This window comes from Mesocricetus auratus, unplaced genomic scaffold (genome assembly GCF_017639785.1).
Source record: "Mesocricetus auratus isolate SY011 unplaced genomic scaffold, BCM_Maur_2.0 Super-Scaffold_100023, whole genome shotgun sequence".
In the NCBI taxonomy this organism is placed as follows: Eukaryota; Metazoa; Chordata; class Mammalia; order Rodentia; family Cricetidae; genus Mesocricetus; species Mesocricetus auratus.
Window position 1 is genome coordinate 25,935,152 of NW_024429204.1, and position 15,058 is coordinate 25,950,209.

The 15,058-nt window shown below is 52.4% G+C and overlaps 1 protein-coding gene across 11 annotated transcripts in view; it reads right to left on the reverse strand.

Moving 5' to 3' along the window:
• Positions 1–3,147: 3,147 nt before the first annotated feature.
• The window catches only part of Asap1 (ArfGAP with SH3 domain, ankyrin repeat and PH domain 1), a 269,949-nt gene continuing 258,038 nt past the window's right edge, over positions 3,148–15,058 (reverse strand). For all 11 annotated transcript variants that reach the window (XM_040730398.1, XM_040730404.1, XM_040730399.1 and 8 more), the window contains 4 exons: positions 14,113–14,171; positions 8,985–9,484; positions 7,037–7,159; positions 3,148–5,802 (listed from right to left, as the gene is read on the reverse strand). In XM_040730398.1, coding sequence (XP_040586332.1) covers positions 5,728–5,802; positions 7,037–7,159; positions 8,985–9,484; positions 14,113–14,171 — 757 coding nt within the window. In that variant the 3' untranslated portion in view covers positions 3,148–5,727. The remainder of the gene's footprint in view (positions 5,803–7,036; positions 7,160–8,984; positions 9,485–14,112; positions 14,172–15,058) is intronic.

Genomic DNA, 15,058 nt, shown 5'->3' on the forward strand with positions numbered 1-15,058 from the left:
GGAACCCTGAACCTCTCCCGATTCTGACCCTTCAGGGCCTCACTGATGTTACAAATGATCCATCCAGGTCCTAAACTGCCACACAGGCTGGCCAGTTGAACCGCAGGTGGCAGGGAGTCCTAGGGCTTTCCCTGGCTGACAGGGCTGAGTACTTAGCTGTAAGCCATGAAGCACCATGTGACAAAGGAAACTTGAGGCTCCCAGGGGCTTAAGCACCCTGTGCTGGCCTCTCAGTAATGTTTGCTGACACGTTTCCTGGTATGCGGAGGAGGCTGCGTCTGCCAAACACCTGTGTCTGCATCCTTTCTCAGCACCGGACTATGGAGCAAGCAATAGTCCCCGTGCAGAGCACTGTAGAGGGCTCCGGACCACCCTCCCTTTTGGTGGAGTGACGTGTCTGCTGGTGGTACATGGGACTCACCTGATGTGTGGGTTTAAAATGCTGATTCCTGCCCTCCTCCTGTGACTCAAGTTTCCAGGGACAGAGTTTCTTTTGAGGAGCCAGAAGCTCACAGCCCAACCCTAATGCATCGTCAAGTCATGGTGCAGGTGACACATTTGTCCTGCTTGTTCACTGAACCGTTGGAACTGAAGGTGGCATTTGAATCTCAACAGAGGCCTCTCCCCTAGAAGCCGAAAGCAAAAGGCCTTCCCGACGCCTGGCTCGGGTTAGCTGTGTGGTTAAGACTCACTCCTGCAAACAGCTGTGTGCGGCTGAGCTCTGACTCCTGTTTTCCGGCCCTTACATGTTTCAGGGTCCGAATGCAGCTGTCTGTCCCCACTGCCTCCTTGGTCCTGTTCCACGTTTTAGGACACGGCCACTGACTCGGGTGTGCATTACCCGAGAACTGCTCTCTGTAGGGCCTTTCTGGCAAACACAGTCACTGCCCTGAAACGGAAACTCCCTGGTTCACACACCCCTGGTGGCTGGCTGTCTGGTAGAAGGCTGGGGGCATGCCAGTTTTGACTCAGTGTCTTACTTCCGGCAGGGAACAAAAGGTCTCCAGGTACAGGTCTGGCCTCCAACAGCAGAAATGACTTGACTCTGATTAAAGTTACCTTAACCTGGGAACACCAGTGTTACCCGCAAGCACCAAGAACAGCCTCACCGTACAGCCCCTCTGCACGGGGCCCATCCAGCAACACCCAGGTCAGCTGTCGGCAGCACGGGGGCCTCCTGCAAGGAAAGGCAGGGCTTGGCTGTGGGCACTCCTGCAGCAGAGCCAACACGAGCCTGGGGTCATCCTGTCTGTCTCTGGCAATTCTCAGGTGCCACTCTCCAGCCCTGCCTGCAGCCTCTGAGTTGGACCTGTAAAGGCCTCCTGGTTGACAGTTCCCCTGTACCTGAGCCCACAGACATCACTGACCTGAGTTCTTCCTGGTCTGTGAGTGCTGCAGGGAGAACATGGAGATGCCATTGCACCCATAGGTCTGCTGTCCTCTGGCCACAAAGGGAATGTCTGTCAATCAGCTTAGTAGGTTTGGCTGAGTATTCAGTTGATGTAATCCTCATCCGGGCTATCGGCCACTGAGGCCAGGCCGAGAGCGTCAGCCGGGTACCCGTGGATGCTGACGGGCACTCAGCGTAGTGCCCATGACAAAAGTGGGGCCATTCGCTCCGTGTAACCCCTATATATCCAAACTTGGGGAGATCAAGTATATTCCAAACACAAGAGCCCAATGAGACGGGCCACACAGAAGCTGACCGTCAGCGACCATGTCACCAGCCCACCCCGCACCTTGCAAGTTGGGAGGAATACAAACGGGGTAGGTGGGCACAGGTTTAGAGAAGGAAAAGACATGGGCAGCGAGGGAGGGGACTACAGTTGAGGTCACAGGACATGGTGCTGGCACGGCTACCCATCACACTGTGAGGCCTGGAGGTGTTCACTCGAGCTGTGCCTTGACGAGAGGCTGTGCACATGTGAAGGAACACGGGCTGTCTATGTGAAGCCCTCAGCGGCCCTCCAGTGTCTACACCGTTTTCTCAGACATGGCTGCCGCTCTCCAGGGGTCAGCTGTGAAGTTCGTGAGGCACAGGACTGAAACCACAAGCCACCCATAGGAGAGACTGCCTCTTATCACAAGACAGGCCGGCTGTCCTTGATCCTGGATTGTGCGGGTCACTGTTCTCCTCTTCCAGAAATATCCTGATGGAAAAGCCATAGCCTTCCCTGTAGGACATGCTTTCCTTGGGTGCGTATTTGTCTCACTTCGTGACAGACAGGGATGCACTAGTCTTTAAAGAGAGGGAACTGTGGCATCTTCCTATGCTCAGACTGGCGTCTCTGACTAGAACCGTGTCACGAAGTCTCTCGACTAGAGGAATCTTGAGGCCAGCCGCAGAGGCGGAACGACATGCGTGCACTCTCGACTCCGTGTGTTTCCAGCCACGGAGCTCCACCCCTGCATGCGTTTCCCTGCACCCCATTTCCAGGCCCCTTGGGCGCACAGAGGGCACAGTAGATGCTGCAGAGCCCATTTGTGTCGTCTACCCCGCTGTGTGGCTGCATCCGGAGTCAAAACCACACAAGACAGGCAGATGTAGCACTCGGCGCGTTAGCAGGCGGTCCTTGCCGCAGGAAAAGGGACGGAGTGACGCTGTGGTGTGTCACGCTTTCTAGGCATGCTGTGTTGGCTGCCATGAATGTTCAGTGGCTGTGACTGCCTGCAAGAAGACCCTTTGCACTCATCATGGAGGAGGAAGAAGGGGGGGATGCCCCTCCCTAAAGATACACAGGTGGTTAAGAGTTTCTGGGTGAAGGGCTAACAAGGCCCCTCCCATCCCTGATATAAGACGTTACCGTTTTTTAGTGGTGTAGCTGCCCAAGATGTCCATGTTCCTGTAAGTAGCCCTTCACGGAAACTCCGGTAAGTAGCTGCGATTAAACACACTGATTCATCAGGCCATTAGCGTCACATCTGGGCTGCACAGATGTTTGTCTCCCCATGAAGAGTCCTCACGGGGTGGGAGTGGGAGACGACTCAGGTGAGGCCGGCAGGCTACAGGCTGCTGTGCACCCAGAGTGAGCTGTGACACAGGATGACCTACGCTACCCATCGCCACCCCCGAGACGCATCATTCCTCCCCGGCCCCCCAGTCAGTAAAGTAGTGGACGACTCACAAAATGGCCTCATTTCCGATGCTTGGGATCAACTGAGAATATGTTTATTTAAAAGCAATTTTAAATATTAAAAAAGTAGAAATTAACACATACAGTACTGAGAAACTGTCACATTAAATACATGTGAAATGAAGAATGTACTGATGCTTGGTGGTGACTCCCGGGTAAGAATGTGGGATTTGGCTATGGGCAGGCACGGCAGGGCTCCTATATACCATGTCCGAGTAGTAGGCAATAAAAAAATAAATAACAATTGCTATCCAACAGGAAAATAAGATACACTGTTTGCAGATATAATTTTCCCTTCTAGGGGGAAAAAAAAGGAATGAATTTGCTTTCTTTCTTAAGGTTGCATACCTTCAAAATATTATGTCATGTACAAAATCGCAGATCGTGGCTCATCAAGGTTCCACAGCAAGGTCAGATTTAAACTTAACAAGATTGCCAAAGGATGTCTACCTAGTTTTCCTATGTCCCATAGAGAGAATGCAAAAGTTCTGATGGGAAACCAACAAAAACGGGAAAAGAAAGGTACGGACACACATCTGTGTGAGTTCCTGCAGCAGAAGAGGTCATAACAACCTCTGGGCATCCTGGAGATGGAGCCGCTGTTTAAAAACCAGCTTACTTCACATGCAAGAGAGCAGAAATCAGCCCAGACCTCGGAAACGCAACTTCAGCGCATCTGGAGGATGTGTGAAGTAACTGGGACACTGGGCAGCCACCACATTCCTAAAGCCACCGTGGCTCTAACTCCAGGCTGCTGGCTGGCTGCTAGGGGACCTTTTGCTCTGGGCTTGATGCAGGGATGCACAGGTGCTCAGATACTATGGAAACGATGGCTTAAGATCAGTTTCCAGTGAGAGCTGATAGGGGACTTTGAAGGTTTGTCATGCAAGGTTTATTTCTTGCGTGGCTATTCGGGGTTCTCACTGTAGCCACGTAAGCAGAACGGCGTTAGTATCTACCGGGCACTGGGAATGTGACAGGGTTCTTCCCACGGGCTTCCTGCCAACTGTGCTTCTGTGAAGTCAGTGTTTCTCATTTCGCTGCCGAGATTATCTGCTTAAAGAATTATTTGTCTTCTGTGCTGTGGTGGTCAAAACGGCAACTCAGGCAAACACAACTCCAGAATGACAACACACCTTGGAATCAGAACCGTCCTGGTCCCAGGAGTACAAACAACTACTGCATTCTTTCCCCAAATTCAGACTGAAGCCTAAGATGGAAATGCAGTGTACTGAATGGGATGAGGGGAAAAAACCAAAACAAAGGAAAACATCGGCAACGACAAACCAGAGACGGACAGACAGACAGACGGTCAGACAGACAGAGATGGCTTGCAGAGAGCTTTATCACAGTGCAATTCATAGCAGCGTCCCACAGCACGGTTATAAACGGATTTGAAGGGCACGTGTCTACAGGGTAAGTTCAAGATGAGAAAATGAACCTGTGAGCGGAGTTTAAGGGAGAGAGTGGAAGGAGGAGAAAAAGAAAACCTCGCGTCAGCACCTGGGGGTTCTGCACTAGAAAACCGAAAGATTGACTTGACAGTTTTTCATCCGGAAAAGTAAAGGTTTAATCAAGGACAAAGTGAAGGAAATATTTCAAACTGACACTTTGGATGCTTGAAAACAGTTGAGGGGCTGCGTCAGCGCGGTGTGCAAACACTCTGAGTGACCAGAAACAAGCACTGTTGCAATCTTGTGACTTCTGCTTTAATGGCAACCGAGTTTAAAAATGTACAGTCCACTTCTTCATACTGTTTGTTCCTTTATAAAAGGCAGAATTTGGGTAAGCTTCTAGATGCATGCATAACATAGAGGCGGTTATTTTCTGGCAGTCCTTGGTTCCTCAAAGTTGAACTTCATCAGACGTGGTTTTAAGCTTTAGTCAAAATAGTCATGGAGGATATGTAATTTTTGCATAATGAGGTAATATCTCAGGGGTGGGCCCTCGCCATAAGATGCACACATCCACTCATCTAAGCTTGCAGGAGGCTGCGTACACTGTACAGTGCTGCCGAGGACTCTGTCAGTGAGGATTTGCTGAAGGAGGAACACATTTAACTGAGCACTTTCCTGTAATAAATACCAAAGTCGGTTCGTGTAGCTGTAAACTGTGGACACAGGTAACTACAGGCTGGCAGGCCAGGGGCTGACTTAAACGTTCCGCCTGGAGCGCAGGACCCTCCTCTGCTAATGTCGTATGTTCAGTAACGCCACTGAGAATACTGCATTGTTAGGAGGGGTCGGCTCTGCACCCTTCAGCGGCTGCTGGAGAGCCCTCACGTGGAGAACCAGCAGCTCCTACACTCCTGGTTTCAGTCTGCTCACAGGACAGCGCAGAGAGAGATGGACGTGCCAGATGCCAAGGACGGCTGTGGCAAGCCGGTAAGGCGCACCAGGTCCCGAGGCTACCCTAATACTGGCGAAGGCAGGAGACCACAGGATATTTACAATACATACTATATTCCCCTCCTGAGTGGCCTTCCATGAGTTCGTGGTCTGTAACAGCAGCTATATACAGGTTGTATAGAGGATTGCATGGAGGCGGCGGTCTGGCATGAAGGGTGTGGACGGACAGAAGGTTCTGCTTTCTGCTAGTCAGACAGGATGTGAACAAAAGACACGGGAAAGACACCCTTCCGCTCAGGCTGTCCTTCGATGTGCCCGATCTGCGGGGAGAAGGGAGTCGTTAGACAGGAGGCGGCACCAGGCTCACCCACCCCACCCTTCGGTGAGCCACGCTGTGCTTGACGACAGTAAACGACACAGCAAGACCAGCACTTCTGCATGGTCCCGAGGAAGGCTCGCGCAGGCGTCGCCTTCTGTGTCTACGCTTCATGCTCCGACGAGCAGGCATGCGTGGGGAACCCCAGGCAAACCTTTATAAGCCTCTTCCTTACAAAACGTGGTAAGAGGAAAAAAAAAGTCCCTCCTTCAGGCCTGTCTACTTAAGATTAAAAAAAGAAAGGACGACCTTCTACAGAGGTCCTCGGTGTGCAGAGACTGATAGTGGCCTGTGGCAGTTTTACCATTTGCAGCCTAAACCTGCGAGCCACGGTTACAAAACTTCCCCGTTACCTCAACGAGATCAATGCTAATTTCACTGGCCTCTGCAGCAAGATTAGCAATTATATAGCTGTAGGTGCCCACCCAATCCGTTGATGGATGCACTGGAGAGCTGGATAGGCCAGCCTTCCCTTCCCCCAGGTACCTGTGGGGGAGTGCGCTGTGCCTAGGCCTCTGTGGTACCGGCTTCCTCCAACGATCGTGGTTAGTGGTAGGGCCTGGCCTACCTCTCTCACCAACCTTTCCTGAGTGAGCTCTCAGAAGGTTCCATGAGGTACACACCAGTATTAGAATTTTAACCTCTTTCCTGGGATGCGTGTTTGGTTGGTGGCTCATAGAATTTCCCTGGGCATGCTACTGAAACATCGTAAAAGTGTTCCTTTATTCCCAGGGGTCTCTGTTGGAGTCACCAGTTACTTAGCACCTCTGGACTCCACACGGTAACATTAACGGACAAGAGTGAGACCTAGACAATCCTCCTAAAGTACGACTCCGTCCCCGGGCTGCCCCCAGAGGAAACAGGTTTACAGACGAATGAGCTTGACTCAAGTCCACAGGGCTAGTAAGGGACACCATTGGGGGACTTCAGACTCTGTCCCTGAAGAGACCCACCCAGGAAGCATCCCTAAGCACCCCTCACTCATTCTGACCAAGAAAAGCAGTCAGGGTGGCTTGGCCCATTTCCAAAGTAACGTCTTGCTAAGGCACACACGTAGTGACAGAAGGGCGAATGTGAACGGCCCCAGGGTGAATTGTGTACCTACAGGACCCTCACACCCGCCTCTGGAGCGGAGAGTGGAGGACTGGCCGCTCAGACAGACAGACACAGGCACGTACCCACCACTCCTGGTCCTCTTCCCCTGTTACAATGATCACTTCTCCCTCGATGAACGTGAGCTCGTCGTCATTGTCTGCCTGGCAGTCATAAATGGTCTTCACCCGTCTCACTTTGTTTTTTCCCTGGAATAAAGAAAAAAACAGCTTCCAACAGAGAGCACACAAAGAAGGGAGAAACGGAACCACACGTCACAGGGCGGGCGAACCCCGGCAGGTGATTCCTCTTTGCCTAGACTTCCCCACGTGTTGGTATGCGCATGTGTGTGCATGCGTGTGCACCGAAGACCGACATGCTCCCTGGGCACCGTGCACTCTCAGGAACGCCAGCCCCTCCTCTGGCTAGCATCAACTTTTGGCAGAGGGCAACCTATGCAGGTAGCGATCACAGCTCAGCTTTCCCAAGATGCACTAAGAGATCTGTCCTTCCTTGATGCCCCCACAGCATCGGCTTGCACAGAAACGACAGCAGAAGCTACGAAAGTGAGCAGGACGTGCATTTTCTGCATGGTGATGTGCAGCATAGAGGGATTTCCTAGGGCCGCCTGCAAAACGGGTCAGGGCACGCCAGGGAAACCCAGGGAACAGGACTTGGGTGTAAACAGAGACAGTACCTTCTAAGGAATATTTTTAACACCCAGCCAATTAGATTATTAGCAACAGAAATGGCAAGTTACCTCTTTTTTTTTATTTCATGCACAGCATTTATGTCTGTGTGAAGGTGTTGCATCCCCTCAAACTGGAGTCACAGGCAGTTATGAGCTGCCATGTGGGGGCTGGGAATTGGACCCTTGTCCTCTGGCAGAACAGCCAGCGCTCCCAACTGGCAAGTTATCTCTTTAAGTGAGTGCTCTGGGCCAAGTGTCTGTTTCCTCTGGCTCTGGCTCCTTTCTGGCTTTCCTGATGCTCCCAGGGGAGGGGAGGGGCTGGGTATGTGTGCTGGGGGAGGTTGGAAGGCTGACCAGAGCCACAGCAGCCGATTGTCCTCTCAGTGTTGAGAGACTGAGAAGGGCTGTCGTGTGGTAGTTTGTAAGGGCGAGGACTGAGCAAGACACTATCTCTAAGGCAGCATGAACTGGAGTTCTGTGCATATCAAACACCAGAGAATCTGTCAGCACTGCCATGGAAGGCTGCAAGAATGGTGGGCCGATGACAGCGAGCTCAAGTCCAGGGGGGTCGGGTCATTTTCACGTTCCCTGTGACCGGCAGCACTGGTGTAAAAAGTGACCCAACAGAGATGTCAGATACAATGGAAAGAACTTCGGTTCTCTACCGTCATCTGCGGCGCTTGGGTCCTGTGTGACACCTCTTTGGAGTGTCACACTTACACAAAGACTGGGGGGGTCTTGAAAATAACATTTTTATATAACAATAAAGTTGACAATGTATAGAGTTGGACACAGTGCATGGAATGACAGGGCGATAAGGCCACTGCACAACCCCACCTGTGGGGGTGTTGGGGGCTTTCTCTCTGGTTCTGGGGGGCAGACACAGTGGGGAGGGACAGAGACTGATCCGAGGGGGCGGTGAAGCTCAACCCTCATGGCTTCTGAGTGAGAGGCACCATGGCTGCATGCTTGTTACGTGGCCACTGCTGTCCCTGAGCCGGGCACCATACAGGCTCCTCTTGTCCCCGAGGAGCCAGGCTCAGAGGATGAGTGCCAGCCAGGCAGCTGCGTCGGGCACTGAAGCCAGGTCCCACAGCACGCCAGCTGTTTGTGGCCACCGGGCTCCAAACCACCCCGGCCGCTTCAATCGGTGGGAGACAGCGTGTGGGCCAGTGTGCTTACTGAGGTGGAGCATACGGCCCCTCACCTTCTGGAACTGCGAGAGTCTGAGGGTGCGGCTCACTGGCAGAGTAGAGCGCGCACACGCAGCTTTCGGTCCTGTTCCCAGCACCATGAAAGGAAAAGTATGACGGCTTTGCCGGAAGAGCCCCGTCCCTACCCACCGTATTGATTTTCCTCGGCAGTGGCACGGGGGTCTCCGGCAGCGTGGGGGTGAGGTCACTGGAGTCCTCAGATGCTTGCTTCTGGATGGCTTCTCTGGCCTGCACGTTGGGGGACAGATCCCCTACGTGTGACTTCTGCGTGACCTCTGAGGGTGGCTGCACCTTGGATGAGACTTCGCTGGCCTGGGACTTTGCCAGCAGGTCTCCCAGCTGTGGTTTGGGGGGCAGGTCCTTCACCTGTGGTTTGGGGGGTAGGTCTGAGAGCTGGGGCTTGGGGGGAAGGTCACCTAGCTGGGGCTTGGGGGGCAGTTCTCCAGGCTTAGGCGGCAACTCTGCAATTTGGGGCTTAGGGGCCAGTTCCATGGGCTTCGGGGGCAGGTCTCCGGGTGGTGGCTTTTGGGGTAGCTCTGCCAACTGTGATGATCTCTGGAAAACTTCAGGTGGGACGTTGGCTTTGTCGAGGGAGAGATGATGGCTGGTTTCTGTCTTCCTTAGTGCCACTAGGAAAGGATAAAGGAGAGACAGTCATGCTATAGACGGAATAAAGGTGGAAGGTGTCGCAGTCATGGGACGCCACAGGAGCACTGAGCTGGCCAGCGGCAGTGGCACACGCCTTTAATCCCAACACTTGGGAGGCAGAGGCCAGCCTGGTCTACGGAGCTGGTTCCAGGACAGCCAGGGCTACACAGAGGCCAGCCTGGTCTACGGAGCTGGTTCCAGGACAGCCAGGGCTACACAGAGGCCAGCCTGGTCTACGGAGCTGGTTCCAGGACAGCCAGGGCTACACAGAGGCCAGCCTGGTCTATGGAGCTGGTTCCAGGACAGCCAGGGCTACACAGAGGCCAGCCTGGTCTACGGAGCTAGTTCCAGGACAGCCAGGGCTACGCAGAGGAAATCCTATCTCGAGAAAACAAACCAAAAAGAAAGAAGAGAGCACTGACCTGTCATGGACACTGGGGATGAGCAAGCCCAAGGCTGGCCCGAGTCTAGCTCAGGCGAGGACAAGGTTGGAAACCAGGAAGACATGAGTCAGTACAAGATGACCGTATCCACCCAGAAGTATAAGAGCACATAATAGGGTTCACAAAGAAAGGGAACACTTTCCTGCATGGCCATCTACCACCAAATCCAGTCACTTAGGTATGTTAATGGGCTTTCTCCTAGATTTTCCTATAACCCTTTAAATATGCTATTGTAGCAAAAGCATTTGCCATGCTATTGAAGTTTATTAGAAGTACAAACTTAGTTTTGAAGGAACATCCCAATCAATTCAATAGCTGTATTTATCTCCCGTCAACCAAGAGATTCCTTCAGTTGCCCACCCACAATCAGGACACCCCGCCAACTCTGGCGACACCACCATCAGGACACCCCGCCAAACTCTGGCGACACCACCATCAGGACACCCCGTCCAACTCTGGCGGCACCACCATCAGGACACCCCGTCCAACTCTGGTGACACCACCATCAGGACACCCCGCCAAACTCTGGCGGCACCACCATCAGGACACCCCGCCAAACTCTGGCGGCACCACCATCATGGCACCCTGTCAAACTCTGGTGACACCACCATCATGGCACCCCGTCCAACTCTGGTGGCACATGCATGGGCTGATGAACATGTCACACAGCACACGCTAACCCATCATGCTTTGTTAAACTGACTTCCCACTTAATATGCTTGGGAGTCTGCAGGCCAGTTCCTCTCATTTTCTTACGGTATGCACCAGCCCTGGAAAGAGCCACTGTCTGTAGAGCCATCCTTGTGACAAGGTACGAGCATGGTGACACTGTCAAATACTCCGGCTCACCGACGCACTGTGTGTGGTGGTTTGGATGAGGACAGCCCCCAACGCTCATCTGTTAGAATGCTTGGTGCCCAGTTACTGGAACTGTTTAAGAAGGTTAAGGAGGTGTGGCCTTGTTGGGAGGTGTGTCACTGGGGGACGGGCTTTGCAGTTTCAAAAGCCCACACTGGGCTCACTGCCTCTTTCTCTGTCTGCTGCCTAGGGCTCGGGATATAAAGGTCTCAGCCATACCTGTCTGCTTCCTGCTCAATGGTTATAAAACTATAAGCAAACCCTCAGTTAATTGCTTTCTTTTATAAGAGTTGCCTGGGTTATGGTGTCTCTTCAGGAGCAATAAAACAATAACTAAGACACTGTGTCACTGTGTGACCTTGGTCAAATTACACAACCTCTCTGAATTTCCACTTCCTCACCTCTAAAACTCTCAAAATGTGATCACGACAACACTACTTAGTTGATGCAAAACAATTTACTGTGAGGACATGATGGGTATGAGTATCCCACAGGGGTGACATTACTATCATTAAGCAGGTTTCCTTGAAGCCAAGTAAGAGGTCTGGTGTTACAACTCTGGTTCTTTCCTTGGTACAGAAGCTAGGCACTCAGAGTGAGCTCATGAAGTCACACCAAGCATGCTGCCCTAACACTGTAATGCATTTAGAAAAGCATCCTGAGAAGAGAGGCCGAGGGCATAGAGGGGCCGCCCCGGTGCTGTCCACTGCACAACTGTCCTGAGTCTGCTTCTGCTAAGTTGTCCATGCCCCTCTCTCCGGAAACACAGCTCAGAGAGACCTGCTCATGGGGTGACCCCCTGAGCTCCAGGGAATATGGCATGGCTCAAAAAGTAAACCCAGGGGCTGGAGAGGTAGCTTCGCCATTAAGAACACTGGCTGCCCTTCCACAGCACCCAGGTTTGAGTCCCGGACAGTACCCACATGACGGCTCATGTCCCTTCTGAGACGATAGAGAAGGAGGAACTTTTGATTATTTTAGACATGAGGACTGGATGCCGCACACAAGAAATGACATGACATTTGGGATCTGCTGTGGAAGTACATGGAGTTCTGGGTAGGGAATCTGAGGAAAGACTAGGGAAATACCTTCAGAGTGGTAGACAGTTAAAGACAGCCTAGAAGGCTGCCCTATAGTTTTTATTTCCTTCGTTTTTGCAAGTTTGTCGTGGAGACATTTCAAAGAGGGAAAACATTCCCACAGAGAAAGTGGGGACAGTCTGTGGGGCACAGGTTAGGACGGGAGATCTGGCATGCACCCGAGTTCTGACGGGAGACTCAGAGGACAGTGGTGCAGGAGGGGCCAGGAACTAGTGTGCAGTCTGAGGCCCGGGGGAAGGGACATGCAAGGATCTCAGAAGACTGGCAAAGGCTGGTGGGTCACATGGTGGCAGGGGCAGATGTATGCCTTGCATAAACTGTTTTTCATTTTCAAATTAAAGTAAGCTTTGAATTAAAGTCTCATATACCGACCAAGATGGATTTGATCAGGGTCATTCCTGGAAGCTTTGCAGCCACATATGGGCTTATATGGACTGAACCCACAGGCCACCGTACTTTTCCATGGGCTTTGTTGTTATTTTTCCAAGAATTACAATTCCCAGAGCTGCAGGGAGTTACCTGGTCCTTGGACAGGTGGGGCTTACAGGTTAACTTAGGGTCTAGCATTCCCCCCTGAAGTTGTATCCTGGCTCAAATCCTTGACTCTGTGATGGGTACTGATTTACATTTGGGTCTAATAACCATCAGTTTACTGATACCCAGATAGGATTTATCCTTTAGTTACTGTATCAAGGATGTAGGAACCAACTTAATGAACAGGAAGCAGTTGTGCCGAAGGCTCTGTGATGGACAATATCTCTTTGTTCTGCATAAAGCAGGCCAAATGTAGTGTCCTATCATATTGTAGAGCTATTAGTTAATGAACCGACCTCTTGATGAATCTGAGCCCATTTTCCTGCTATATCAATTGTGTTATAGGTAGTCACTCCGTCAGTGTTTTTGTGGGGTTAAGTGGAGGGTGGGCAGCAGAGGACTGCATGGTCATGGTCATGGTCAGCGACCCCCACTCTGACTGCTCCTGCAGGCCCTGCCCCAGGGTCCGAGCACACGCAGGGTCAGCAGGGTCAGTCGGAGTACAGTGCCTTAGGGGACAATAAATGGGAGGGAGAGCTAACTCTGGGTCAGGAGGATGGAGGAGGCGTGACAGAGACAGGGACAGTGGCAGGGTGGCAGCAGTCACAGGTGGGTCCTAGGGGCCTAAGGACCAAGAATCCTTCGGGTTTGAGTCTAGGGGAAGTAAGCCGAGAGGCAGGGAGAAGGATTCAGTGATTACGTGTGAGAAGCAGGGAGCCGAATCTGGCCAGCACCAGGAGACACCAAGACGGACGGGGGCTGCCCTGCAGGCGAAGTTTGAAAATCACCGCCGCTTGGACCCAGACAGACACACAGACAGACAGACTGGGTGAGCCAGCCTTCCTGCACCACTGTCAGGAGCCTCCTGGGGCTCTGCTCGCTCCCTCAGCAGGATTACAGCCTCACCCCAGAGATGCCCCCTGACAGAAGAGCTCCACAGAGCGGTGCTTCTTGGTGTCCCGATCCGAACTTCTAGTTCGCTCCCACTTGGAGCACCGGGCCGGGCGGGGTTCTACTGTGACCCTTGATGTACGGTCAGAGCTCTTCTGAGCATCTACCCAGCTCCAACCCGGGCCTGCTGGCTGGGGGCTTTCACGAGGAGCTTTTTTTCCTGTGCACTCATCTGGGTGGTGGTAAGAGGCTGAACGCTCCGTTTCACCAGCGAAAAGCATGGTCAGGATCTCAGAAGGTTACTCAAAGAGCTGAGTGTCTGCTTGGCAAAGCAGCAGCCTAGAGGACACTGGTTTCCTGTGCTTCCCTGGCACAGGTGTCCCTGCTCTGCATGACAGATGCCACCCCAGGGAAGGCCTCCTTTACTGCTGCCTTGTGATGGCATCTGAAGCGTGCATGACTTCATCCTGTCCTTGCACAACCTCGCCACTCCAGAGGAGGGCTCCAGGCCGGCAGAGTTAGCCAGTCACTAACCCCAGGGCAGGTTTCTGACTGTGAGAGTGGACCTGAGGGTTAGCTACGCGTCTTCGGAAAAGGGGCATCCCCTTAAAGGAACTACAGTATTTGCTGCATAGGCAGAATCAAATGTCACTTTCTCCATTTAACAAATACTTGTTCCAGACACCTGGGATAGGTTGGAGAACCAAAGGGATGGATGGCTGTCTGTCCCCAGGACAGGCAGTGACACCTCTATAACATGTGAGTGTGACGTGGGCATCTTACCTTTCTGAGGTAGTTTAGGAAGCACTCTTGGGCCAAGGGCCGTCTTAGCAGAACTGGTGCTGTAAACAGATAACAGCTGTTTAGCATCTAGAAGTCAAACCCTTTCACAATGATGTGTGATTCAGACATATTGAAGGCATTTCAGAATTACCTTAAGGAACCTTTCTTCCTTTGTTTTTTGGAGATAGGGTCTCACTATGCTGTCCTGGCTGTCCTGGAATTCACTATGCAGATCAGGCTGCCCTCAAACTCATAGTCCACCTGCCTCTGCCTCCTCGGTGCTGGGATTAAAGGTGTGCACCACCACGCCCAGACTCAAAGTTCTTTACTGGGGTGAGAGAGGTGGCTTGTGTCTCTCTCTCCTCTCTCTGTCTCTGTCTCTGTCTCTCCATAAAGACCACTTAATAACAGATGATAGTGCACTTTCTCTGTCTTGGATGTCTCAGATGGGCAAGGATTTGCAAAGGTGAGGCAAAGCCAAGCCCCTCATTTCAAAGCTCTGTTGGAGGTGCTCATGTGCTCATACTTTGCACGCTGTGACCTTGATGTCATACACACAAGTATTTCGTCTCATGCCATCCCACAGGCAGCCCTCACCTCACCCTCCTTCCCTGAGAGGCAGACTGAAGTCTGAGTATCATCACTGGTGGGTCCCCAGGCCTCCCGGTCACGGCCTCTTTGGAGGACATGCAGATGAGTAGGGAAAGAAACACCCAAGTCCCTGGAACAAGTCTGCCCCGCGTCGTTTGAATAGTCAAATGTGACATCTGCTAGCTGGAAGCCACTACTTCCCTTTCACGAGAGGCCCAACTGCTCCTCAGAGGACCCGAGGGACACCTCGCATTCAAGGAGCGAGGGCAGCCAAGCACCTGGGCTGTACCTGTGGGGAGCCCTTTAGGACCGCTGGCCTCTTTCCCCTGTCCTCTGACTTTTCTTTGTTCTGGAG